The 27,950-nt window shown below is 50.9% G+C and overlaps 2 protein-coding genes across 2 annotated transcripts; one reads left to right on the top strand and one right to left on the bottom strand.

Moving 5' to 3' along the window:
• FGF9 (fibroblast growth factor 9) lies at positions 1–27,560 on the top strand. The gene is made up of 3 exons (XM_081549008.1): positions 1–1,131; positions 10,241–10,344; positions 26,788–27,560. Exons 1-3 carry the CDS (start codon positions 855–857, stop codon positions 27,031–27,033), a joined length of 627 nt encoding a protein of 208 aa, XP_081405134.1. The 5' UTR covers positions 1–854; the 3' UTR covers positions 27,034–27,560.
• On the bottom strand, positions 1,403–3,316 carry LOC145530120 (uncharacterized). The gene is made up of 3 exons (XM_081550945.1): positions 3,302–3,316; positions 2,450–3,196; positions 1,403–2,284 (listed from the first exon to the last, which is right to left on the bottom strand). Exons 1-3 carry the CDS (start codon positions 3,314–3,316, stop codon positions 2,237–2,239), a joined length of 810 nt encoding a protein of 269 aa, XP_081407071.1. The 3' UTR covers positions 1,403–2,236.
• Positions 27,561–27,950: the final 390 nt, after the last annotated feature.

Raw genomic sequence — 27,950 nt, 5'->3', positions numbered from 1 at the left:
GCCACTCTGCGCGCCGCGGGGCTGCGCAGGAGGAGCGCTCCGGCCACCTCGCCCCGCGCCCCGGCGACACCTGTTCGCGGCCGCCGGCGGCACGCGGGTCCCGCCGCGGCGCCCCTCGCTCCCGCCGCCGCCGCCGCCGCCGCCCGCCGCCCGCGCCCGGCCGATGGACGCCAGCCGAGCCCCCGGAGGACTCTGGACACCAGCCTTGGACGCCTAAAGTTTTCCCTTCTTTTTGTTTTATTATCATCCTTCTCATTTTTGGAGGAGGGGACGAGGCTGCAGATTCGTCGCCGCCACCAACGTGAGATTTTTTTTTTCCCTCCCTTGAAGGATTCCTGCTGATGTCTGCAGAGTCGGTTAGAGTAAAAACAGCGCATGCCTTCCTGGAGTCAGGATCCGTAAATTCTGACGTAGCCCGTGCATCTTAAAAACCCCTATAATAACGCCTAGGCATTTAAGTTGCTATGGTCATTCTGGTCGCAAGCCTAATGGAGAAACTCCGGATTTTTTTCCCTCCCTACGGTCGGATGAGATGAAGACCTGCCTGCCTGCCGAGAGCTGGGGATCTGTGTGCAGAGATACATAGATACCTTTATCAATATGTCAGTGTGCAAGTGTAAAGTGGTGCTTGCTTAGACTATCCGCGGTTTGACCTTGAACCTGAGCCAGCGAAACGGCAGGTTACTTTTATTGATGCATTTCATGGATTGAAGAAAAGGACCTTTTTTTTTCTTCTTCTTCTCTCTGCAACTGCAGTGAGGGACGGGAGTTGGATTTACCTCGCCGAGTACCTCCTGGGTTGGCACCATCATCATTGTTTATCGCTGTGCTCGGAACGCCCGCCGACTCTGCCGATGGCTCCCTTGGGTGAAGTTGGGAACTATTTCGGCGTGCAGGATGCGGTGCCGTTCGGGAACGGGCCGGTGTTGCCGGTGGACAGCCCGGTCTTGCTAAGTGACCACCTGGGTCAGTCCGAAGCAGGGGGGCTTCCCAGGGGACCCGCGGTCACGGACTTGGATCATTTAAAGGGGATTCTCAGGCGGAGGCAGCTGTACTGCAGGACTGGATTTCACTTAGAAATCTTCCCCAACGGTACTATCCAGGGAACCAGGAAGGACCACAGCCGGTTCGGTAGGTGCACCGTTAACCCTTGAGGGCCCGAGCTGGTAGGCTCGGACCGCAGCTGCCCAGAAGGCGGCCGGGCGCGGGCTGGGGATGCGGGAAGGGGTCTGCCTCCTTCGGGCTCGGCCTGACTCGGTCTCGCCAGCTCCAGGGGAGAGAAAAGCCTCCGGAATTGCAGACCTGTCGCTGGCACTGATGCGGGTCTACACTGAAAGGCTTTTTTTTTTTTTTTTTTTTTAAGGAGGGCATGATTTATAAATGTAACACATACCCCTAGTTCTTTTGCATCAGATAGGCGGGTAAGATCGGGTTTAGGAAGTTTCTTTTGAATGGACTGATTCCACGAGTTTCAAGCTTTAATCATTAACTACGGAGAACTTAAAATGCATTTTGCTCAAGGCAGTGGTTATCATCTCGTGCCAAATGAAGTTTTTGCTCCTTCCCTCTATTCCTCCAAGAAGTGTCCTGCTTAAATTGTAAGTGAAGAGTATTGCTGATTCCCACCGAGAGGGACTGGGGCGCTTTAGGCGAAGGTTGCAGATTGTTCCGTGGGAGGAGAGACTGAAGTCGTATTTCAGACTCCGGGGCTGCAGGGGCAGGGCGCAGGGAGGGGGTGGGGGACGGACTCGGGCAGAGGCAGGGCCCTCTCCAGGGTCGTTTGTCCTTCCAGCCATCGACTCATGCCTTGTGCTCTGCCCAGTTCCCACCGCGCGCAGCCCTGTGTGGGATTCCTGGGTGCCTTTGGTGTGCGTGTGTGCGCGCGTGCAAAAGCGGCGAGCTAATTTTAAAGGGCATTCCGAGGGCTTCATCTCCCGAGGAGGGTGTCTGTGACTCAGCACGAGGGCTGCAGACCCGGGGGCTGGAGACCGACCGCTCTAAGGACTGCACACACGTGCCTGCTGAGCCGCCGGGCCCGACGGCAGCGCCCCGGGGGTGGTGGGTGGAGGGGCTTCTCCTGTTTTTTTCCCCCATACTTACAAAATAAAGCGGGGTGGGGTGGCGGCGTTTGGGCAACCGGACTGTTGGAAGGAGTTAACTTACTGAGCGAACCCACCTGACAACTTAAACAAGGTCGTAAAAGCAAAGTCCCATGGTGCTTTCTCGTCGTCAAGCTTCACGCCAGATGCTGAGCACGGTCTGAACTGTCCGTGTAGCTCGTGGGCTGCAGACGATGGCCGAGGTGAGGCCGGCCCGGGCCTGAGATGGGCCGGCCCCGGGGTTTCCTGCCTCTGTCCTCCCTCCCCGAGCCTCGGCCCGGAGGGACCCACCAGGGAGACGGTTCAGGGTAACTCCCGTGCCCCGCTTCCCCTTTGCAGTCGCCAGTTACCCAGAAGAAGCTCGAGAAGTGGAGGCGGCTCCGGCCGCTGCGGAGCGAGGACGAAACTTCGCGCAAGTGCTCACCCGGGCCGCCAGCGCTCGCGCCGCGCTCCGGGCCAGGGCGGGCTGCCCGGTGCGGGGAAGTCGCGCCCAGCCCGGGCCCTCGAGCGCCGGCCGGCAGGTGCCACTCGGCCGCCCGGGCCCCGCGCGCACTCGGCTGCTGCCGGCCTGCTCCGCGCGGTCCTAGACGCGCTCGGGTTCGGCGGCTCGCCCCCGCCCCGCGCGCCCTGGTCTGCTGGGACCGCCGAGTCCGGGGTGCCGGGCCCGGGCGCGCTCCGGCCGCGTTTAGGGATCTGGGTCCTTGAGCCCGGGGCCGCGTCCCTTCGCGCTCGCGGCGTGAGAACGCAGGTCCAGCGGATCGGGCCGCCGCCGGGAGCAGAGCGGCCGCGCGCGAGGCGGGAGCCGCCGGAGGCGCGCGCGGCGGGGCCGAGACCCCGGAGCCCCGTCCCGTCTCGGACCCCTCTCTGTCCTTCGGAGCGCACAGCCGGGTCCCGGAGCGGTGGGCTCGTGGCGCCGGAGGTGGGTCGGTCTGGCCGGCAGGGCCGGGGCCGCGGGGGAGAGAGGGGGGACAAAGGGCGGCGTAGGCGGGGGGCCGCGTGCCATTGTTGCGGACCCGCCGCCCCTCTCCGCCTGGGGAGCCCGCGGTGGGCGCCCGCGTGCGGCCGGCGACCTCTGGTGCGGAGCAGCCGAGCCCGGCCTAGGAGACCGGGAGACTCCGCTTGGGGCTTCTCCTACCCTCTGTGCGCTTTTTATTTTTTTTGTTTTTTAAACGCAGTCACCTTTCGTGTATGACGTTCGCTACACGCAAGCCGGTCATTAGGAATCCAGTGTCTCTGTCTCGGGGACAGCGAAGGACTGGGGTGGACGGAGGGGGCCGTGGGCCGGAGGCCCGGAGTGGCCGAGAGGCGCGCTCTGGGGTCAGCCGACAAGGACGCGGGCCCGGCGGCTGCACGGAGACCGTAAAACAAAACGCGGCCTCGGCACCCCCGCCCCCAATCCCGGAGGTGACGCGTCCTCTCCCAGTCCGCCCGCGCGGCCGGCGGGCAGCTGGGGGCGGCGCTGGCTGGGGGGCCGGGCAGCGGAAGCCTGGGCCCGGGGCGGGGCGGGGTGGGGGCCCGGCCCGGGGCGGGGGTCGGCCGCAGCGGGCGGCGGGGGAGGGGCGCGCCCGCTCCGGGTTCGGATGCGGCGGAGCGGGCGGCGCGCGCGGTGGGGGCGGGGAGGGAGGGCGCGGCGGCCGGCTTCTTGCCGCTTCCATGCGGGGGTGGCGCAGAGAACCCCCCCCACGGGAGCCGTCAGCGCCGCGGCCTCCTGCCGTAGCAGTCCGGGTGTCAGCAACGTCCGCGGCGCTGCGCGGGCCGCCCACCCTGGCTCTGGGACCTGCCCGGGGGCGCGCGCGGGGGAACGGGGCGCTAGGACCCTGCGCGGGGCGGGGGGGGGCCCGCGGCCGGCACACCTGGCGCCCACCTCACCCCGCCCGCAGCACCTAGGAATCTCCCATCTCCCCCGCACGCGCCCCCCCAGCCGCGCCCTGGGGACCTCGAGTGCACCCCGGGTTTCTCTTCCGACCCTCTAGAGGAGAGGAGTTGTGGATAGGGGGCCTAGGGGGCTTGCATCTCGGTTAAAATAGAGGGTGCGTTTTCCACCTGACACGGGAAATGGCAGAGGAAGCGGGAGAGACGCCCTCTCCCCCGCCCCCACGCAGGTGACTGCGGCTGCGGCGGTGACACAGCAGCGGCAGTGCGGGCCTGGGGGCGGGGAGCCTCGCGGCTGTGCCTTCGGGAGCTGTGCGGCCGCGACGCGGGCACGGGGGACGCGGGGGGCCCTTTGTTTTCTTCGGGTGGGGGGCGCTGGCTTGGCGCGCAGGCCAGGCCCGGAGAAGGGGACCCGGGATCCCATCTGGGGTGATAGGCCCAGGGGAACCAGACGGTTCGTTCCCTAATACTGCTGGATGGAAAAAGTGAGCAGAAAAATCAATGGAGAAAATGGTAATGTGGATAATAAAAACAGGGAGCCTGAGGCCTGATCCGCTATTTGACTTGGCACGAGGAAGCCGAGCTAGGTGACCCAGCCTGGTGCGGAGCCGGCTGGTCCTCGCCAGGGCCTTGGGGCAGCCGGTCCCGGGGTCAGGTGTAGTAGTAGTGCCAGAGGGGAGAAATATGATCAATAGCCGTGCTTTAAAAAGAGAGGTTAAACAATCCTATTTCCAGGGGTCTCGCTTGAAACAACTTAGTTCTGTGTATCTGTTCTTCAGTATCTCAGTCAGGGAAAGGATGCTGTTTTCAGGATAGGCCCGGATTCTGGAAAAATCGGTGAGGTGATGGCTCCCGTTCAGCTAGTCATTTCCCAGATGAACCCTGGGCTTTGCTCAAGGCCTCAGGCTCGGAGATGACTGATCTGGCAGCCCTGGTGTGCGGTTCTCCTGGAGCAGGGGGCTGGAGGGGGGAGGTTAATCTATTTTAGAAAGCCTGCCCTGGTGTCTCTCTCCACAGCCTGCACACATTCTTGTCCTCTGAAGAATGCAGGTCTGTTAAGTGCTGGGGGCTTTTAGACTGGAGAGTTGTTTCACACGGCCCACCCACTTCCCAGGGCCAGTGGAGGTTCGGCCCAGGGCTGAGGGGCTCCTGGGAGCAGGGCCAGCTTTGGGGTAATGGTCCATATGAACAGAGCCTGAGGCCAAACACTACTTACCTGGTGAGTCTGGGGTCAGGGGGACGCTCTGCCGAGGTCATTTTCCTGAAGGGGTTCAGGAGCTGACCTGGCCTCTTGTGGACCACAGACGACCGTGGGCCCCATCAGACCCTACCAGGCCTCCTGGGCCCGGGGACTACATCCTCATGGGAGTGCTTGCCTGCTGTGGAAGGGCACAGCTAGATGCCACCATCACAGAGCGCAGCTGCCCAGGTCACTCCATCAGTGCCCATGGCTGTGGCCCTTCTGCACTGTCTAAGAGAGACGGGCCACTCCCTTCCTACCTCCCTTCTACTCTTCCTAGTTCTTTCCTTCTTGCCCTTCTGTGTCTGTACAGAAGCCTTCTCCCCAGGTTCTTCCTGAGCCAACAGCCACCCCCCACCCTGTGTCTCATGCTGGTGGAAACAGCCGTGGAGGGGGGAAACCCTGCTCAGATCAGTGCAGTCCCAAGCAGATGCTCAGCACTGGCTCAGGCCCAGAGAGAGGGTAACTTACTTGCTGGAGGTTCTGGAGTTCCTGGTGGACATGATGGCACCAGGAATGTCAAGGAATCCAGTCTGGGTGGGGCGGGGGCTTGTTGCCATGTTGCCAGGTCTTCCTGGCCTTGCAGCTCTGATGCACTCTGCATGTGGGGGAGCAGCTGTGACTCAGATGTTCTAGATTCTGCCTCCCCTCAGATCACGAGGTGACCTCATGAAAAGCTGGGCTGTTCTTTTGAGGTCTCTGCGTCTGAAGGGGCTGCAGAGCTAAGGATGCTAGTTTGAGGTGATGACATCCTTTCCATCTGGGGTCCCTAGATGTAGCTCCTTCTCACCTGGAGTCTCTCTCCTTGGAGACTTGTCTCTGGTCTTAATCCTTGGAAGCACCCTAGACTCCCCTTCCTCAGCCTGAGTGAGCTGCCTACCTACCCTGAATACCCACCTCTCATTGCATCCCCTCCATTGTTATTATACTTTCCTGGTTGTCTGTCCTGGCCACTAGATGGGAAGCTCTTTGAGGTGATAGTCTAGTCCTTGCTCATTGTCATATTCTCAACAAAGGGTGTGGTGCTTGGCTTATAGTTTGCTATTGCTCAGTTGCTCACTGGTGTCTGACTCCTTTGTGACCATATGGACTGTAGCCCTCCAGGCTCCTCTGTTCATGGAATTTCCCAGACAAGAATACTGGAGTGGGTTGCCATTTCCTTCTCCAGGGGATCTTCCAGACCCAGAGTTCAAACCCACATCTCTTGCCTTGGCAGGCAGATTCTTTACTGCTGAACCATCGAGGATGCCCATTGTCTTACTCCTTAACTTGTTGATTTAATGAATGAGTGCATGTTCTTATTGATGCCAGGAGATAACAAGATTGATCTTTTACCACTTTCATTTCCAAAATGTGTAATAATCATTTCAGAACTTACGTTGTGTGTTCACTAAATCAATATGTTAACATGCGGAGCTGCCCACCTTCCCACGTCCTGTGTGAGGAGAGTGCAGACACAGGAGCCCACCTACTCTTCATTTCCTCTGCTGCTGCTTGTCCTGAGTGCTGGCTCGGCCAAGTCTCATCTCGCCAACATCTTCCATTTCACTAGTGAGGGAATGACCATATATAGCAGCAGACTAATGGATAAGAAAGCTGTGGTACATATACACAATGGAATATTACTCAGCTATTAAAAAGAATGCATCAGTTCTAATGAGGTGGATGAAACTGGAGCCTATTATACAGAGTGAAGGAAGTCAGAAAGAAAAACACCAATACAGTATATTAACGCATATACATGAAATTTAGAAAGATGGTAACGATGATCCTGTATGTGAGACAGCAAAAGAGACACAGATGTAAAGAACGACTTTTGGACTCTGTGGGAGAAGGCGAGGGTGGGATGATTTGAGAGAACAGCGTTGAAACATGTATATTATCATATGGGAAATAAATCACCAGTCCAGGTTCAATGCATGAAACAGGGTGCTCAGGGCTGGTGTACTGGGATGACCCTGAGGGATGGGATGGGGAGGGAGGTGGGAGGGGGTTCAGGATGGGGAACACATGTATACCCATGGCTGATTCATGTCAATGTATGGCAAAAACCGCTACAATATTGTAAAGTAATTAGCCTCCAATTAAATAAATAATTTTTTTTAAAAAGTGGTACAGAAATCCCAGACTCTTGAGGAAAGGTAAAGCTGATGGGAAGATGTGCATGGTCAGTAAGGACCTAGGTCTTGGAGTCTGATTGCTCCGGGGGAGGTTGTCCTTAAGCCTAGCGTCCCCATATGTCATTTGAGGGCTTGCATGTGATGATGCCTCGGGCTGTTATGGGGCCCGAGTGGCGGGCCTCTCCCTGGGCACACACTAGATGCTAGAGGACCCCAGCTGTTGGAGTTTCCCCTGACGAGACTGGTGCTCCTGATGTCCTGTAGACCAACCAAGCACATGGCTTTGTGAGAGCTCATGTACTTAGGTTTTGTTGGGGCTGATGGGCAACGTTGGTTGATGCTGCTGCTGCTGCTAAGTTGCTTCAGTTGTGTGACTCTTAGCGACCCCATGGACTGTAGCCTACCAGGCTCCTCCGTCCATGGGATTTTCTAGGCAAGAGTACTGACATTGGTTGATAGCTGTTATTAATTCTCTCAGAGCTGCCTCATGTTAGGGAAAGCAAACATCATCAAATACCCTCTTAGAAGGTACAAGTATCTTTTAGTTTTATGACTTTCAGTTGACATAGTGTATTAAATTGTTCCGCTGCAATGGGGCAAAATGTTTCCATTTTACAGTGAAAATTGGACGTTAATGAATTCCTTATCTTATTTCAGGATTACTATGATTTACAATGTGTGTTTTCAGGTAGCTAAGAAGAGACTCACACTGTAGTATGTGACTCCTTTAGTAATAAAATGCCACAATGTAAGTTATTTTTAATCCTAAGAGTTGAATGTGGCATAATGAAATACAATGATTCATTAATAAGGACGTGCATCTCACATGAACTGACTCTCATGGAAATATTGCCTTATTTGTCTTTCCATTTGCTTTGTGAGGTAGAGAATGGCTGATTAATGAACTTATTTCAGATGTGTTTTTCATTCAAGACTCACTGGTTATCAGATTCAGAAGGCAATTTCTCATCATATTTTCCCAAACACTATTTCACACTCTGTTAAAATACATAGTTTTTTTTTTTTGCAGGTTCAGATGGAGAGTCTGTAAACTAAGCTCAAAGAATTTGTTACATTTTGTGCTTATAACAGGACTAGAAACACCCTTTTTTAAAAATTTTTTATTTATTTATTTTTTTAATAAATTTATTTATTTTAGTTGGGGGCTAATTACTTTACAATATTGTAGTAGTTTTTGCCATACATTGACATGAATCAGCCATGGGCTTACATGTGTTCCCCATCCTGAACCCCCCTCCCACCTCCCTCCCCATCCCATCCCTCTGGGTCATCCCACTGCCCCAGCCCTGAGCATTTGTCTCATGCATCGAACATGGAATGGTGTTCTGTAGAAACACCCTTTTATAAGCAGTCTCTCTCTTTTTCTATCACTTTGGAACCTTTGCTTTATTAGATTTATGTAGTCCATGTCTTACTATGATTGCTGCACAGTCTGTTTTGTGAGAGTTGCAAAATTAATTGTTTAAAAATCCATGTAAGTGCTTTTTTACAAGTCACAGGAGACTGACTGTAGCACAGTGTTATCCCTATTTTTTTCTAACTTTTTAAATGTAAGTAAATTATTTTAATATTTGCAGATATTTCTAAAACAGCTCAGTATATTGTATGTGTTAATGCAAGGTTTACACAGAGTGTAGCACTTTAATACAAAGTGTGGAGAAAATGACTGAGCATGAGTGTTTTACTATCGTCCCCAAAATGCCGTTGTATAATCAAGTTAATACAACAATATTGTTATGGAACCTAGAGCTGCTGTTGTGTGACTATAAAATTCTGGATTTATGCCCAGCTTAGGCAATGTTATTCTTAATGAGGTAAGCAAGAGGAAAGAAGGAAATAAGATTGTTATGTTGATTTGATTTTGGGTTATAGTAATCCATGCCTATTTTAAATCAAGAGCATTTTTTTGGAATGGGCATTTTTTTTCCTCCAAATATTGTGTTATCTTAATTGCTTAACTATATCTTTGCGGCTTAGATAAGCACAGAGAAAAATAAATACTTTGTTTAAGCAGAAATATTTGGGATGTAGGCCTTTCAGTTTTCCAGATGGAGCATAATACAGTTATACTGGATAGAGAGAGGTGGATAATTTTCAGTGTAAACCAGACAAGTCTTTGGTTGGCATCTCCCTTCTTCCTTGAAGAGACATAGACTTTTCTCTGAATAGAACTTTTTTTCCAATCCATGCCCATACATGGATACTTCATTTCACAGTTTTAAAGTAGAAGTAAGTTTTCTCTTACATTATACTCATATAAGTTAGTTAGAACATGTACACTGGCTTATCTGATCTGTCATTTCTTACCATATCTATGTAAATACCAGGTTTTTTCTTAGAGAATGAACTTATGGTTATGGGGGTGGGGGAAGGTTGGGGGGAAGATTAGGGGGAAGGGATAGTTGCGGGGAGTTGGGGATGGACATGTCCACACGGCTGTAGTTAAAATGGATTACCAACAGGGACCTCCTGTACAGCACAGGGAACTCTGCTCAGTGTTACGTGGCAACCTGGATCGGAGGGGAGTTTAGGGGAGAATGGATACATGTATATGTATGGCTGAATCTCTTTGTTGTCCACCTGAAACTATCACAACATTGCTAATCAGCTATACTCCAATATAAAATTAAAAAAAAATGTTTAAAAGAGAAAATAAATGCTAGCTTTTTATTTAACTTTTTTTGTTGTTGTTATGTGTCATGTTGATAAGTGTTTTTGTCTCATAACTAGAAGCTAAGATGTAGTGGAAAAATCAATTCTTTGGGCCAGTGGTTTTAACAGAAGACAGTTCCCGAGTAAGTGCTCCTCTTTGGTGCTCCTGGGCTTGTGGACGCGCGGAGGGCAGTGTTCCAGGCCCTGACCTGTGTCCCTCTGTCTTGGTCTTGCAGGGATCCTGGAGTTCATCAGTATAGCCGTGGGTCTGGTCAGCATCCGTGGCGTGGACAGTGGACTCTACCTCGGCATGAATGAGAAGGGGGAGCTGTATGGATCGGTAAGTGCAGTGGGCCACCTCGCCAGCCTCCCTGACTCAAGTTTGCTGGGAACCACTCTTTCTCTAGGTTATAAATAGAAATGAAGCTGGTGGTGGTGGGAAGGGGAGTGTAGGCTTTCACTTTTTGAAGAAAACCACTTCATTGTTATGAATAGATGTCAGCCCTGGATCTTCACTAGACCAAAGTTTCTAAAGCAAATGCTTTATTTATATGCTGAGCCATTTTCATTACCCAGTAAATAAAAAATTCACAACTGTGAAAAATCCCATCTTCTGGTATTGAATGGGAGTTATTTTTGAAATGAATTGAAATGATCTCTCCCCAGCTTTGGCAAGCATTGTAATTTAAACTAGAAATAGACCATGCAGTGAGTATCAGCCCTTTTTTTGAGCTACATAAGATTTTTATTATGTAGAAACAAGGGAGATGGAAATTACTGTCAGATATTCTTGTAGGCGAAAAGGAATAGAAAAATATAATAATTATTTGTAAGTATTATGAGTTTCTTTTTTCTCGTGTCTTCCTTCCTGTCTCCAGTGGGTTGGAAGCTCTCTGTGGAGGCAGAGAACACTTACTGCAGCTGGCCAGACACCTGGCATGGTGGTCTACAGAGTTTTCTGAGCGTAGATCTCAGTGCCTCATGTCAAATTGTTTAAAAGTTGTGTACATGAAGTGTAGCCCATATATGTTATGTTGTTTTATGCAGCACGCATTAAGGTGAAGTGCTCTGAAGGCAGGGATGGACGAGTGGGCAGTCAGAGGCCACGTTCTGTCCACAGCAGATGGACCTGTGTCTTCGAGGCCGTGGCCTGTTGTGGGGGCTTCTCCAGGGGCCATCCGCCCCCTTCCTTGCCCCCGCCCTTTCTGTGTGTCCCTGGTTGAGTCCCCACTGGGGCAGAGACCTGGTGACTGTGGGGAGGCAGGGAGGCCTGATTGCGGGCTTGTGAGGCCCGCTGCCTGGTTCAGAGCCTGAGGTGCCCAGTAGAGGGGGGACGGCCCCCTTGCCCTCTGTGTCCTTGCTCACCTGGAAGTGTCCTCAGGCTGGGGCCCTGCTGGGTGGACGGGTGACCAGGCCCGCATTTTCCACCCCCTCGTTTCCTTCCTCAGTCTCCAGCCTCCCCCGTGCCCACCATGGTCCCGCTGACAGAGAGTCCCTCAGCCCCTGACACCGCCGCTTCCCACTCAGGCCACTTGAGCTCCTGCCCTGAAGGCGGTGGCCACCTGCTTGCATCCACTCGCCCCACCGAGCCTCGCTGCCCAGGTCTGCTCTGCTGAGCCGTCTCCTGTCCCTGTCCCATGTTCCTCAAGCCTGCCTCCCTGCTCTTCTCTGGTCATTTGTCATCTGATGGGCCGTGGGGTCGAGTCCCCCACCCCGCCCTGCTGTCCCCTCCACCCTGTGCCTCAGGAGGCAGCCTTTTTTCTTTAGGATTCGGTAACAATACTGCCTCTTCTGCAAAACCTTCCCCACCCAACTGGAGCCTGAGTTCCTGGTCAACATCCTCTGTGTGTGTGTGTGTGTGTGTGTGTGTGTGTGTGTCCTCTGGGCTCTGGTGGTGCCTTCTTTATGTTTCCATTCTCACCTGCGGAATGTAGACTTCTGGTGTGGTTGTGTGTCTGTGTGGGTTGTGTGTCCACGTCGGTTGTGTGTCCATGTTGGTTGTGTCCATGTTCGTTATGTGTCCACTCCAGGAATGTAGACTTCTGATGTGGTTGTGTCTCTGTGTTGGTTGTGGGTCCGTGTTCCCTAGTGTGTTGAGGTGGGGGCTGCAGGTTTCCTTTCAGTGTTGCTCTGCACACAGCCTGGGCCTGCACCGGCGAGGGTCCTCGTCGAGTTGCAGTGGATTGAACATTGTGGTTTATTCGTGGCTTCCCAACCCTCGAGGTGCGGCCCTGGCTGTCTCCGCCTGTGTGGTCAGTGTGTCCCCTTGGGCCCTGCTGGAGGGAATGTCCCTCTGTGCTATCCCCCCGCTGAGCTGCGCTGTGATGTGTTGTCCAAGCGTCCATCCCTGGGGGAGGGGCAGAGGCTGGAGAGTGTGGTGTCCAGGGATGGTGGTGGCCATTGGGACGCCAGGCTCCCCCGTCTGCTCCTCCTGTCCAGACAAGGGCTGGACTCGGGTGGCCTCACGGCTCCTCTTCTCTGGGTCTCGGCCTTTCATGCCTTGGGCCCCCCGGGCTTCACTCCCATCTTCCCTGCCTGTCCTGTGATGTTCTCTAGGTGCCCATGATGTTACACAGCAAGGTTGCCTCTTCTGAGCTGCCTGCCTGGTTTGCCTGTGTCCACACCTCACACAGGTGTGAGGGAGTCCATCTCCTTGGTGGCTAGAGCCACACTGCACTGTGGTTGTCATCATCCTTGTGTGGCAGTGAGAACAGGGTGACCCGCACATCCCCGCTCCATCCCAAAGAGACCGAGAGGAGAAAGAGAAACAGGCAGTGATTCTGTTATTGGCATGCCGGAAGCTGTAGCTGAGAAGTTTACTTGTGTGAAGTTGTATGAAGCTCAGTGGAGTGGAGAAGGCGTGTTTCTAAACATTGAAGAAACCTTGAAAAGACTGATCTCGTTGGGAAAGAAGGTGAACAGGAGATTTGGGGAATTAGCTATCACTTTTATAAAGTCTATGCATGTGTAAGTGCAGCAAAAGTTAATGTAAAATGTATTTAGAATTGTTTTTTCTCTTTTCATTTATGTGCTTCTTTTGCTTCCAAGACTACATTAGTATTAGATCTAAAAGGTCAGAGGTGAATGGGGTAATACTTCTTCAGAAAAATATATAGGATTCTGAACCCTGTTAGAAGGGCTTCCCAGATGGCGCTAGTGGTAAAGAACCCAACTGCCAGTGCAGGAGACATAAGAGATGTGGGTTCGATCCCTGGGTTGGGAAGATCCCCTTGAGAAGGGAATGGCTACCCACTCCAGTATTCTTGCCTGGAGAATCCCCATGGAAGAGGAGCCTGGCGGGTTATGGTCCATAGGTTGCAAAGAGTCAAACATGACTGAAGTGGCTTAGCATGCACACACCCTGTCATACTGTGGAAATAGGAAAAACTCTGTTGCTGATGTATATTATGATATGATTTAAGGAAAATCGGAGCCATTCTGTTTCTGGGATGGAGTTTGATTATTGTAATCATGTTTTGAATTCATCCATATGTCCATTCATCTGCTCATTTCTTCACAAACATTTATACTTAATATGTGCCCAGCGTTGTGCTAAGTGCATGACAACATAGCAAGTATCTCAGACTCTGGTGGGAGGAATATACCTATAAATAATTCAGTGCAGTGTGAAATGCACCATGTGAGAGGAATCACAAATATCCTAGGAATCCAGAAGAGTATCTGAGTAATTGCTTGGGGAAATTGGGTGGTAGCAATTCACTGGGTTTTGAGGGATGAATAGGAGTCTCAAAAAAGGGAGGCAGAAAAGGAAGGATATGTAATTTTTCAAATGTAAAGATTAGACTGTCTAATGGGTGAGATTTAGGAAGGGTATTAGATCTCTCTCTCTCTCTCTCTCTCTCTCTCTCTCTCTCTCTGTCACACACACACACACACACACATGAGTGCGTACTTGGGCAGAGAATTAAAATGTATTAGTTTACATTTTTCACTTTGTTCTCATGAAAGAGAGTAGAAGTACGGCTTCGTTACCTGTAGGGTCTTAATCTAAATCATCTGAGCATCATCAGGTTACTTCAAAGTGTCAAGAATAATTGACTGTAATAAATACCTCTTTAAAAAAGAATGCCTTGAAAACAATTAATCTGTTTCAAGAAGCCTGCATTTAATGAGAGTTGTTGACATTTTCATTAAAAAGAGGCAGCACAGTCTCTAAAACTTTACTGGTGCAGGAAAGGGGAGCATGGGACCTGAAAACGTGATGAGGAGGATGACAGACGCCTGTATCTCTTTCAGCACCCGCTGTTTTCTGTCTGGAGTTTTCATTCTCGTTGGTCTTTCCCACTGAATTTGGCTCTTAGGAGCCAGTCTCTGTCTCCTGAAGGCCCCGCTGTCTGTGTCACACGCTGTTAGCACATAGGGTCGTCACCCCAGCCATTTGGCCGGTCATGCCTGCACCTGTGTAGCGCGTCACACAGCATGACCTGGGCTGTCGCTGTCCACCTCCACTGTCCTGGGTTTCCACCGGGGCCGCCCCGGGTTTCTGCTGGTGGGACCCTGCTTAGCTGTTAAGGCTGAAAGAGAGGAGGTGGGGTAGCTTGCTCCTGGGCCAGAGCTTGTGGGGCAGAGCGAGGACTCAGACTGGCGCTGGAGCGCGGGAGCCTGGCCACCACCCGCCAGAGACGCTGCTCACACAGGCACCTGTGGACCGTCAGTTAGTTACGTTTCCAGAGACACAGGTGTGCCCGGCTGGGTCCATGTGAGTCCATGTAATCAGTAACCAGGGTGTGCTGGATTCAGACTGTGTTTCCACTGCGTAGAAACTTTAAAGCTCAAGACATCACGTGGGGTGCCTGTCCACACTGGCTGGGCCTGTGTGAACCGGAGCTGTCCCTTGTGCGGTGTTTTCACAGAGGGGGTCAGTGGTTGGGGGGCTTCAGGGACCACCCATCCCAGGATGAAGGTGTATGTCCACCCCTGTAAGAGGAAATGGTGAAGTATCTCAGATCCCCAAACCCCATTTGCCTTCAATTATATTTGTTTTAATTGAATATGTAGAAACATAGACACTTTGTGCTCCTTTGGCACCTGCAATGCAAAACATACTTAAATTAAAATTCACCCTGGACCATGGAACCGCTGGACTCTGGAGCGGCGGGTGGGGTCTGATGTGAAGCTACCTGAGTGGGGCTGAGATACAGCTTCATGTGCTGCACACCTGTCCCCAGGGCTCCTGGGGGGGCCGGCCTCCCCCCACAGCCTCCTGGGTGAATTGCTGGGAAGCCAGGTGTCACCTGGCCTTCACCGACAGTCCAAGGATGTCACTTCTCTTCCCATGAGTCCCAGTGGTGAGGGTTTTGCTGCTTAGCGCTGAAGGTGACATCAGATACAGACACATCCTTAGGCAACCATGTGTGATTATAGGCAGGCCTCAGGAGGGTCTTGAGTGGCCTTAAAAGGATTCCTTTACTTTTTGGGAGATGAAAAGTCCGAGATGATGCTCCTGCAGGAAGCTTGTTGGCCCTGGATTAGCCTTTATCTTCCCGGGACGTGCAGCTGTGGAAACGTCCTGGGATGGGGGGGTCCCTGTGGTCTCTGTGAGGCGTCTGCAGTGCCCGTATGAGCAGCGTGGGCACACGCAGAATGAGCGTGTGCTTGTGGAACAGGACACTGTGCCCAGTGGCTGGTCCCCGCTGGACTTGGCGGTTTGTCCATGTGCTACGTCAGTTGAGATGACTCCAGTGGCTGCCGCACTGGCGGGTCCTGCAGGCTGAGTCCGAGAGGTGTCATTCCTGCAGGGGAAATGGCAAGAGTCTTCTGTGTCATGGCCTCCCTGGGGCAGGCGCGCTCTGCAAGCGGGTAGCTTTTAAGCAGACACCGAGCGATGGAGGCCGGCCTCCCATCCTACGCGCAGGTTGCCGGTGGTCAGACGACCGCATGGCGGTTCTTTGTAAAGGAGGGCAGCGCCTCAGGAGACCGTTCCGACTGTATTAGCCAGTTTAGCTTGTAGAGCATCCTTGTGCTGGAGGTGAGGAGATGGGGGTTGGTGGCTTAGTGACGGACTCAAGGTCACACAGAGGGTAAGGAAGGAGTTTGGTTTGAATGCAGGTGAATTAATCTTGTCCAATACACACAAGAGTGGCCATCTGTTTTTGTGAATTAAAAAAAAAAATATATATATATATACATATTTTTTTTTTTCCCCAGAAATGACCCCTTTATTAGAGCAAGGTCTAGTCTGCCCTTCACAGACATGATTTTGAAACAATTGTTTCCCTAGCAGCCTAGTTTTTACTTAGTGGTTCATTTGTTTCCTTAGCATCTATACTCCTGGCTGTTAATTAGTGGAAAATCATCTTTTATAAAAAAATTTGTCTTCTTCTTTATGTAACTGTAGTTAAGTTTCTGTTGTTAAGCAGCCAGCTGACTCCCCTGATGGTCTGAGGCCTGCGTCGATAACCTGGCAGGTGAGCGGTGGCAGAGCTCACAGGTGAGGAGGCATCACGGGCTCTGAACAGTGAAGTCACTAAATCGTGTCCGAATCTGTGACCCCATGGACTGTGGCCCGCCAGGTTCCTCTGTCCACAGGATTCTCCAGGCGAGAATCCTGGAGTGGGTTGCCATTTCCTCCTCCAGGGGATCTTCCTGACCCAGGGACTGAACCCAGGTCTCCTGCATTGCAGGCAGATGATCTATCGTCTGAGCCACCAAGGACCTGGATTTCATTGTCAGGCCCACGGGCTGACCACCCATGTGCATGGAGAGGGAAGAGAAGGATGGCCCAGGACTGGGGTTCGTGCTAAGGGGCGGGCTTCCCTTAGGCTCTGGGATCTCAACACAGAAGCTTCCTGAGTCGGTGCTCCGATCCCCGCCCCCACCAACATCGCATCTCTTTGTAGTACAGGTGGGGCCTGGCCTGGGGCTTAGATGCTGGGGACACAACCTTCTGTTTCTCTTCAGTCGCTGCATCTCCACATTCCTTGCACTGATGCTGTGGGGCAGCCATGCACACTCCCTACCACACGCGCCCACACACGAGTGCACACTCACTCATTTTCATAACCCCGCGGGGTTTGGCGGTGTCATCGCGCACACAGGCCAGCACTTCTGTAGGTGCTGGAGAACAGTCGACCCTTGTGACTGCAGGTCACGTGCTTGCACATTTGTCCACCAGCTGGAGTTTGTGTACCCAATTGTATGACCCTGGAATGGTGTGACTCACAAACCTGCCAAGAGCAGCAGCAGAAGCTACTGCTGGCCAGGGCCCCAGAGGCCGTGGTGCCTCCAGCTCCTGCTGAGTGAGCATCCTCTCCTGCATCTGTTTAGTGCCTGAGGTCTCATGTTTTTGTGCTTTCCCAGGGTGGTTTCTCTGATCAGAATGCCCCCGGGGCCTAGTGCTGAGATGCTGTGTGTGTCCCAATTTCAGGAGGCTGGGCGTGTGTCACGGAGGAAACATGGGCCTCACAGGAGGCTCAGCCACCCTGAGTCACTGCCTTGTGTCCACAGCTGACAAATCCACGATATTAACTTAAATGGAGACAGAACAAAGCAGGGATGTGTATTGGTTGTTTGACACGCATGTGATGAGCAGAGAAACAGGCTCCAAACCCGCGTTTCCCCAGGAGCTGCAGTTCAGGGCCTGATCCACATGGAGCGGCCTCGAGCGCCAGGCTGCTTCCTCCTGGGGCGAACTTGGCACTGGTTCAAGGGGAACTTGCCACACTGGGGGGAGTCGGATGTGCAAATGTGGTTGAGGTAATGGAATTGTGTCCAGAGAGGGCTGGGGGCTCTGGGGGTGGGGAGGGAGGTTGGGATGGTTCACAGAGGAGAAGGCAGTTTGGGAGGGGCCGGTGTGAAGGCAGCCTTGGGGCTGCAGGGTTTGGAGACGTGGCTGCTCATGGGTCCCTATTTTGTTCCCCGCTGCCACCCCACAGCAGACCTGTCTCTGCTTCTGGTTTTCCTGGCAGCTGCCAGAGGCCACGACACTGACATTTGAAGGGTCCTCCACTGTCACTGTCCGTAGCCACTCAGGGGACACTGCTGCTGCACTGCTCTGTGTCCTGGCTGGTGCCTTGAAGCTGCCCTGAGAGAGCCCCCCACCCTGGGGCTCATCCCCCCAACCCCCCACTGGCCAGGAGGGCTTGTCTGTCAACCTGGGTGTCTGTTGGTGATCTCACAAGCGGCTGAAAGACGTGTCTGCTTTCCCAGCACCCCTGCCGAAGGCCCTCCAAGGGTGGGGAGGCCGTGGTGTCGAGTGGAGCCCAAGAAGGGCTTGTAAGTGCTTATGATCCTGACCAAGCTTGTCCCCTCCTCCTTCAGCCCTTTGTCGTCTTCATCACTGTTCTGACATCAGTGCCGCGGTTTGCTTCTCCTTTGTGGGAAGTGCCCATGTGCTGTGAGTGCTGACCCACAAAGGTCATGCCAAAGCCACCACTGGGCGACTCCGTGTGGCTTGCAGGGGCCTTGCCCTGGACGTGGACACGGGCTTGCTCTCCGCTCCCCACCCGGGGTTGCTCTCTGTGCCCCCTCCTCCCCCACTTCACCCTGTTTTCCTTCAGTCTCGCTGTCTGCAGGGCCTTGTCTCTGGGTCTCTGGAGCGGCTCTCATCCCTTTTCCTTCCCTCCCTGTCTTTTGAGTTGGTTTTCAGCTTGCTGTGTCTCGATGGAAGGTTCCTGCCTGTTCTTGCATCCTGAAGACTTTGAACTTGGAGATGAAGCATGGAGTGGGGGGAGCACAGGGCTGGGACCCCAGCTCAAGGGCCGCCTCCTCAGGTTGCGAGCTGGAGTAGGAACCAGGGTTGATGATAGCCCATTGTGAGGACGGCGGGCGCGGGCGCTGTCTGGGCTCCCAGGGGCTGAGCAGCAGCTCCTCAGCCTCCTTCAGGACTGAGTGCGGTCATGACGGACCTGCTGTCCTGTCCGACCTCAGAGCTCCCTGTGCAAGACCCATGGAAGTCATGTTTCTTGCATGTTTGAATTCAGAAGTTAAGAGTTAGAACATCATGTTTGAAAGGAAATAAGCATTTTCCTCCAGATCAAACTATGATATCCCTTGTGTTACCCTTCAGACTGTTAACCATAAAGCTATGTTTGCTGAGGTTAAGTTTGTATACCTTCTTCTCAAGTGCTGCACGTTAGTATGTTATGTTCTTAGTTAAATTAAATAGTTGGATTTCTTTATTAAGGACAGAGTTTCCATCACTGATGGTGGCGAGGATGGTTTCTCCTGTCCACATGCTGGTGAAGTCTACCAGCCGTGGCAGCACCAGAGTGTCCACCCCCAGAGTTGGTGTCTTGGGGTGAAGGCATTGTTTTGAAAAGGGCCCATGATGGCCTGTGGATCTGGTGCCTGGGGGGAGCAGGGTGACTGACAGTGTCAGCTCGAATTTGTCCTGGAAGTGGGCTATTAGCAGAGGGGCCCTGAGAGAGTGGGACAGCCACCTGCGTGTTACCCAGAGAAAGGGACAGCGGCACCGGTCACTTTCCACGAGCATGGGGCCATTTCTCTACCACCAGGTGGGGGCTGGGAGGATGAGTTTGGTTCTAGAGGAGTCTGGGTTGACGTGAATCCAGTTGGAGCTGAGTGGTGGGTGCACCCGGGGAGTCAGGAGGTGTCAGAGACACGTGTGTGTGTGTGACCCCACGAGAGATGTCTCTGTGCGTCTTGAGGGGATGACTGGGTGTGTCTGAGAAGTTCCCAGTCCTCGGTCACTTCTCTTTAGAGCCGCCTTTCCTCTGCCTTGTGTGACACATCCAGCTTTGCCCCCAGCTCTAGGCCCTCCCTAGGCTTCCCAGGTTCTCAGTGGGTAAAGAATCCCCCTGCCAATGCAGGAGACACACGGGATGTGGGTTCGATCTCTGGGTCAGGAAGATCCCCTAGAGAAGGAAATGGTAACCCACTCCTGGGAAATCCCATCGACAGAGGCACCTGGCGGGCTACAGTCCATGGGGTCGTAAAGAGTTGGACACAACTAACTGACTAAGCACGCACGTGCTCTGGATACTCTGTGACGTTGAGAACTGTTTGTTTTCCTACAGGTTTTGGTTTTTCTTCCCAGTCAGTTCTCTTGGGGCAGCTCAGGACACAAGTTTTGTTGGTCAGGCAGACGTTCATTCATGAGCTGTGACTATTGAGGTCAACACTGGGAAGAGGTCAGTGGCGGCCCCCCAACATAAGACACTCTCAAAGGGGGGTGTCCTGCTAGTCTCCCAGGGAGGGAAGGAGGGGCCCCTGGTGCCACAGCCCTGTCTTCGTCCCCGTCCTTTCTTCCCCGAAACAGCAGCTTCCCTGCTTGGCTGCTGCTGGAAGCATCACTTGGCTGCGTCTGTGCGTTGGCAACGGATGCTGCACATTTTAGTTGGTTTCTTCCCTATTTTCCAGTGACACTGCAGCTTCTTTTCCATTTCCTATTCAGTGCATCCTTCTCCAGTCATTGTGGGTGTCTCGGCCTCCACACTGGATGCTCCAAGGCCAGACCATTTGATCTTAGGCTCAGAGAGACCCTAGATGTTTCTGGGTCCTGTCCCCTTTCTTCACAGAAAAGGAACTTGAGGCCCAGGATGGCTGATCAACCCCATTTGGGGTGTGTGTGTGTGTGTGTGTGTGTGTGTGTGTGTGTGTGAGGTCACCATCACTTCACTGCAGAGATTCTGTGAATCTTGTAGTTCTTCAGAAATTGCCTTTGGGTTTACACAGCCATGGTCTTTGTTAATCTTTCAGTTTCTCTAATTTCATTTCCGCAATCCAAGGCCTGAATTTTGCCTGTTTCATCTACCATAAAAAATCTTTGGTACATTTTTCTGTTTTGACTCCACCCCTGCAGTGTGTCTGTTGATTGTCCTGCAGACTTGGTGCCTGGGTCCCATTGTTTCTAGGCGGTGTCCTTAACAACAGGAATTGTTTGCTTCATTCCACCTCTCCACCTTGAAGCTCTCCACTTCTCCTCCATTGTCTGTGCTTCTACTTTCAGTTTTTAGAGAGAGTGATATTTAGCTTGAAGTATTTTCACCTTTTGCAAATCTGTGGTGTGCATTTTAAGGGGTCATTGAATGACTTCTCTCATCGAGATAGTCATTATGGTAAGAAATGTTACATAAGATTTCTTTTTAACTAGGTGTTCTAAGATCCTGAAAGAAATTTCATGAACTTTTCCTGTAGAGTTCTTGGCAGATAAATCAAATGTGCATTGTCTAGACACTGAGACAGAAGCAAGAATATTGCCTACAGTGACTATTAAACTTCTCAAATTGGAATTCTGTTTAACCTTGGGCTGGACTTTCTTTCCCCTGTGGGTCTCCATCTCTGAAAATATGTTGCAAGTATGTGAACTAACATGATGTACCAAACAAATGTCCATCTCTGGGAGTAGCTGTAAAGACTACTTTAAGTAGCCTTGTCTGCCCTGCAGTACTCTTGGCAGGTCCTGTCCTTGGCTGCACTGTGGATGCCATGTGGGTGGTGAGCACACAGCCTAGGAGATGTCAGTGTGTTCCTCCAGATTCAGACTGGGCCTCCCCCTCGAGTCCACAGATGCTTAAGCCTCTTCTGGAGGATTTGGTTTGGTTTGGTGGGAGGAGTGGAGAGAATGTAGGAATTCTTAATTTGCTGTATATTTGATGAGACAGTGTCGCCTGTCCACTTTGTTCTATGTGCATTCACCAGACATACCTGCTTCACGTGTTCCCCTAATTCCAGTGGCACATTTGATGGCCAGGATTGCAGGTGTAAAAGCAGGCCCATGGGGGATGGTGGGGATTTTAAAGAGGTTTTGAAAAATGAGGCTGGAGGTGAGACATATTAAGGGACTGGACCTAAATGGAGCTTCTAATCAAATAAGACACAGTGTCTTCCCACTTGTTCTCTGTGTTTGTTGCTTTCTGTTTGGGGACTTCTCCCAGAAGAGAAGCATTGAAAGACCTGGCTTCTTATTAATAGTCCTTTCATCATTATATCTAATCACCCCAATCCTTGCAACAATTCCCACTAAGACTTTACAGCTAGATTATTAATGAGGAAGGTGCATCTATACAAGTAATTGTAGTTAAGGGAGGTCTAAATACCAAGACTGGGATAAATGATAGGCAGAAGGCTGAGTGCTGAAGAACTGATGCTTTTGAACTGTAGTGTTGGAGAAGACTCTTGAGAGTCCCTTGGACTGCAAGGAGATCAAAGCAGTCAATCCTAAAGGAAATCAATCCTGAATATTCACTGGAAGGACTGAAGCTGAAGCTCCAATGCTTTGGCCACTTGATGCGAAGAGCTGACTCATTGGAAGAGACCCTGATGCTGGGAAAGACTGAAGGCAGAGGAGAAGGGGATGACAGAGGACGAGACGGTTGGATAGCATCACTGACTCAATGGACATGAGTTTGAGAAAACTTCAGGAGACAGTGAAGGACAGGGAAGCCTGGTGTGCTGCAGTCAATGGGGTCTCAAAGAGTCAGACACGACTTGGTGACTGAACAACAACAAGGAGGTAGGGAGAGCAGGGTCGCTGAATCTATAAGCCTGCATGTGGAAACCTCAGTGATGGATGAGTAAGGTCTTAGCAACTGGACAACAACAACAGAGAATGAGTGATTACGTCAAATCATTAACTTATAAAAGGTTGGGAACTCTCCTATCAATGTGACTTCTGACCTTGGGATTTACATGTTGTGAGTTTATGCTGGGGTTTTAAACAACTCTTTGAGTTGAACACAGCAGCCATTTGGATGGTGTGGTTAGAACTACACCATATGTTTATATGTATAAAAATGGAATCATGTTTTAAAATAGCAGCATAAGTCTATGTATTTTCAATGAGAACTCTTGACTCTCAAAGTTTGAAAACTTCTGATTTCAGTTTTTAAATGGAGACTTGGGCATGGTAACGCCCATGTGAGTTACACATTTTCCAATTGTCAAATAGTTGAAATTAGTGTCCATATGAGTTTATGTCGTATAACATTCCTAAACATTCTCTGGGGCATACTATAATTTTCACATTATTATCTCATACTTTGGTTTTAATAGGATTGGTAAAAGTTTTGAAGTTTTAATTTCAGTTTTTCCCACTGCTTAGAATTTGATGATATAAAATGAAAAGAGGTTTCCATAGTTGCTAACATTCACCAGATTTTGTTCCAAAGCATGGGCTTTAGAAGACTTTTGAATTAAAGCCACATTCTCTACCGAAGCCTAGTGACATAATCCAGCAGTTCAAAGATAGGTATGCCATAAACAGCTACAGTTAAATAATCTGAAAAAAAATTAAAACATGGAAATACAATAAAACAAGAATTGATCACTTTATAGTGGAATACTCTATAAACTGTCTGCATTGGAAACATGTGGTGAGTTTTAAAACATCTGAGTTCTATAATTCTAAAGTGTATAGTTTATTTGAAGGCAGAAACTGTTTCTTCTCCTCTGCATATATATATAAAAATACAGGTTAATATATATTTTTTGCTGTCCTGATTTGCGTCCATTTACTTATTTTTAATTTAGATAAATAATTTTGGAGTACACATTCCTAATGTAAATATATTCACCTCAACTAAATATTTTATCACGAAGTACTGAAGTCTGATCATAAAGAGATTAATTCTGTAAATCTTGCTACTTTGTCTGTGTCTAAAACAAAAATCACACATTAACATAAACCCTAATAGTAAGAAGAAATTATTTGAAAGCAAATACATGGTATAGAAAAGTATCAGGGTCTTTAATTTTTATGATCCTTTAAATTAGAAAAAGTTTTTAAGGTCTGCAGGTTTATCTGAGCAGCATTGTAACCCTTGCATAATAATTAGAGGAGCTCAACTGGACCAGGCATTTGGCAATGTATTGTCTGCATGCCTCATTTAACTAGTTAACTGAAGTTATCCAACCCTCCCAAGAATGAGATGACTGACCTTTCAACCATCACAAAAACTGCTGTCTGGAGATCATAGTGGAACAGTTTACTTCATTTTCTGAGTTGTCTAAAAAGTTATATTGTATGTGTAACAACATTACAACAGCCTCATAAGGGGAACAGAGCCATGTTTGTGAGCAGTGAAAAGATTAGTTCAATTTCTTAACCACATTCAACTTTTTTAAAAAGGTTTTTTTTGTAAACTGACAATACATACCCACAAAACATGTAAATCCCCTTTGGAGGGGCCTCAGAAGTCCCTGGACGGACAGGGTATCTGGAGGAGCCTCTGTTAGTGAGAAGTGGGAGGTGGGGAGTCTGGGCAGGGCTCCTGGAGATGCCCCTTCACCATGATGACAGGATCCTGAGCTGGGACCCCCATCTAGGGCATTTTCGGGGGAAAGATGCACTTGCTGTTGGCTGAGGTTTGCTCCAGTTCTGAGAGGTTCTGATGTCGAGTGTCCACAGCCACCTTGGTGACCAGCGGTGTCCTGAGCTCTGGGCGCCAGTCCCCGGCTGCGCGCCTGACCTGGCCCCGCCCCAGGTGTGGTGCTGACCTGCTCCAAGAGGGGCTGTGGAGGCCGAAGCTGGGGGCATGCCTGTGGCTCCAAAGACAGGCCCCTCATGGGTGCAGACCCTGAGGTGGCGTGTGTTGTCCTGAACCACGGAGGGCCAGTGCCTGGCAGGTGCGACCTGTATTCAGAGCACACAGAAGCTGTATTCAGAGCACACAGAAGCTGGGGCACAGCTCAGGGTCCAGGAGGAGGAGGGGAGCCCTGCTTCATAAACAAAGTATCTGCCAGGACTTGCCAGGTGGTGCAGTGGTAAAGAACCCGCCTGCTGATGCAAGAGTCATCAGGGACGTGGGTTCCATCCCTGGGTTGGGAAGATCCCCTGGAGGAGGGCATGGCAACCTGCTCCAGTGTTCTGGCCTGGAGAATCTCATGGACAGAGGAGCCTGGCGGACTGCAGTCCAGGGGGCCACACAGAGTCGGACACGACTGAAGCGACTTAGCACACACATGCATCTGTCAGGTAATGTGGTTTCCTGCTGAGAAAAAGAAAGCTGGATTTGAATTCCTTTTTTGATTTCCTTGGTAGAACTGAAGGCTCTACGATTCCCTTCTTTGGTCCCCTTTATTAAGCAGAAAATAAATGAACATCGCCTGCTTAGAAAACTTACTTAATCACTGCAAACTCAAACAAGACCTTTTAAGCCAAGAGTAATATTGTCTGTGGGGAGAATATTATTATACAGATGGAAGTAAAGTCTGAAGTAGCTGTTAATGTCTTTAACACTAGTTTTATTTTGTCCACTTTAATGGAGATGGAAGAGAAATCACATTCAGCTCGGTCTCCCCAGTGTGGGGGTTTCCTCTGGGTTTCCTCATGGAGGGAGGCGGGGGCCTCTCTGTTAGTTCCCAGGGGAGGGGCTGCCACTCCCCCTGCAACCCCCTTGTCCCTGTAGACCCGGCGTCAGCGGTCCAGGGTTTCCCCATTGGTCTGTCTTGCTCGATCCTTTCCCCTGGTTCAGCTCACTTAACAGAGACTTGTCCAAGGACATATTTTGTTACCAACCCACTCAGTGTGTTTTGATCACCCAGAAGTGCCCCTCCTGGGAGGTGTGGGTCCTGTGTGCCCCCGGTAGTTTAAGCGTTTGGTGAACGGATGAATGATGTCAGGAAGCTGGCTCACAAGGCCTCTGGTTTTCAGCATCCTCAGCAGGACTCACCCCCCTTGTCCCCACCCTCACTGTCCATCAGGCTGGCTGTGAATCAGTGCGCTGAGTTGTGTCCTCAAGTGTGTAACTGCATGGACATATATTTGGAAGTTTTCTTACTTACATAAGGGGCCAGGTGTGCAAGAGCAAGGGGAATATTTTCAAAAGTCATTTTAGTGTTTATTTTTTACACTACCACCTGGGAAGGTGTGGACCTTGAAGTTTCAGCATGGCGAGAAGAGCAGCCCCCTAACCCACCCCGCATTTGTGTCTGTGCCTGGAGTGAGCTCACAGTGGGGGTGAGATGTGAGCAGGGCCTCCTGTCCTTACTCCTTTTGATGCTCAGGATGCATGACTGCAGGAGCCCTGGTTGTGTGGTTCCTGGGAACCCAGGCTTTCATAAAGCTCCGGTGAAGGGCAAAGTGCGATACATTTATGAAAATGTGGACCCTTTCTGCTTTTAAACCAGGAGGGGAATGGTTCTAAGTTCAAGGAAGGCTGAGGGCTGGGATGTTTGTCTTCACTTCTTTGTACTAAGGAAGACCCAGTCTTGATAGAAAGCTTTGTATCTCAAAATGTGGACCCAGTGGTGGCTGCCTCTGAATTCCCCAAGGGCCTGTTCAAAATGCTTATTTCCAGACTTTCTGGCTCAGAATTTTAAAGTGCTGGGGATTGGAACTCCACATTGAAAGAAAAAATGTATCCCAAAGTGATTCTTCTGCACGCTGAAGTTTGAAAACCACTCTTCTAGAGTAATAAATAACTTCCACTGCTTCAAAGGGCAGAAAACTTACAACGTCACGGGTGATGTTGGTCCACACGGCAAGGACTCTGAAAGGATGCTGACGATGAAGTGGCTCTCTGAAACTCTGTCCACGAGAAAGTTCCCCGCCCCCAGGATGGTCTCCATCCTAACTGTTGTGGTGAAAACAGCAACAGCTCATGGTGTTAGTTGCCTTTGCCTGCTGACTCATTCAGATAATTGGCACTCGGAAAAGTTTAACTAGAAAAAGTTTAGATTCTTTTTGTGCTTTAATCATTACGAAAAAAGTTAGAACATAGTTGAATTTATAGAGGTAAGTAACTTTTGCAGAGTGCCTTTAAAGTGGGTTAAAAGCAGTATTTTCTCACCAGTTATGTAACAACTTTTAAATACAGAAAGGAGCTAATTTTGCAAACTATTTGCTTTTGTTTTTTAACAGGAAAAACTCACGCAAGAGTGTGTCTTCAGAGAACAGTTTGAAGAGAACTGGTACAACACGTACTCCTCCAACCTGTATAAGCATGTGGACACTGGACGGAGGTTCTACGTCGCGTTAAATAAGGACGGGACCCCCCGGGAAGGAACCAGGACTAAGCGGCACCAGAAATTCACCCATTTTTTACCCAGACCCGTGGACCCCGACAAAGTACCCGAACTCTATAAGGATATCCTAAGCCAAAGTTGACAAAGACCATTTCTTCACTTGAGCCCTTAAAAAAGTAACCACTATAAAGGTTTCACGCGGTGGGTCCCTATTGATTTGCTGTGTCATCACATCCATTGTTGCCAAACTCTGTCGCATGCATAGCCTGATGGAGGCGTGGAGGGGACGTGTGTCTGTGCTGCGCCCCGGGCTCATCCTCCCGCGGGACCCCTGCCCACTGCACTGCCGGGTGGGTCTTGGGGCAGAGGGCAGCCGGGGGTGCAGGGTGGGGGGCACATGGGGGTAGGGCCTGCAGAGAGGAGGGAGCAGAGCGGACAGGCCATGCATGTACCCGCCCAGTCTGTCCTTTCTCATCCTGGTCAGCACAGCCGCCCCACCTGGACGCGTCGGGACTGGCCGGCGGCCGCATGCCCGCTGCCTCTCCGCAGGTGCAACGGGCGCGGTCTTACCGACAAGACTTTCTCAGTTCCTTGTCACGGGTGTCATCCCAGTGAATTTAAAGCAAAGACCTCTTAGTAAAAAAAAAAAAAAGAAAAAGAAAAAAAGTTAAATTTATTTATAGAGATTCCAAAGGCGACATTTTATTTATTTTATATATTTATTTATTATATAGAGTTTATTTTTAATGAAATATGTACAGGCCAGATAGGCATTTGGAAGCTTTAGGCTCTGTAAGCATTAAATGGCAAGTCCGCTAGAACCTGTGGTGAGTCCACGTGTGAACGTGGCGTGCATGGATTTCAGACACTCGAATGGCCCTGTGTCCCAAAGGCGACAGCCGCTGTCGTGCCCATGTTACTGTAAACTAATGCGTACCGCTCATGACACCGAGTATCCACTCTTCAGACTGCTTGTCCCATAGCTTATCCCAGAGGATTAAAGATTAACTGGGTCTCAAACGTTTATTCTGTGTCTGTACTATTTCCTCTCTCCTAAGT

Source organism: Giraffa tippelskirchi, chromosome 12, assembly GCF_054371585.1.
Source record: "Giraffa tippelskirchi isolate mGirTip1 chromosome 12, T2T-mGirTip1v1.2.pri, whole genome shotgun sequence".
In the NCBI taxonomy this organism is placed as follows: domain Eukaryota; kingdom Metazoa; phylum Chordata; class Mammalia; order Artiodactyla; family Giraffidae; genus Giraffa; species Giraffa tippelskirchi.
This window is presented reverse-complemented; position numbering and strand designations above follow the sequence as displayed.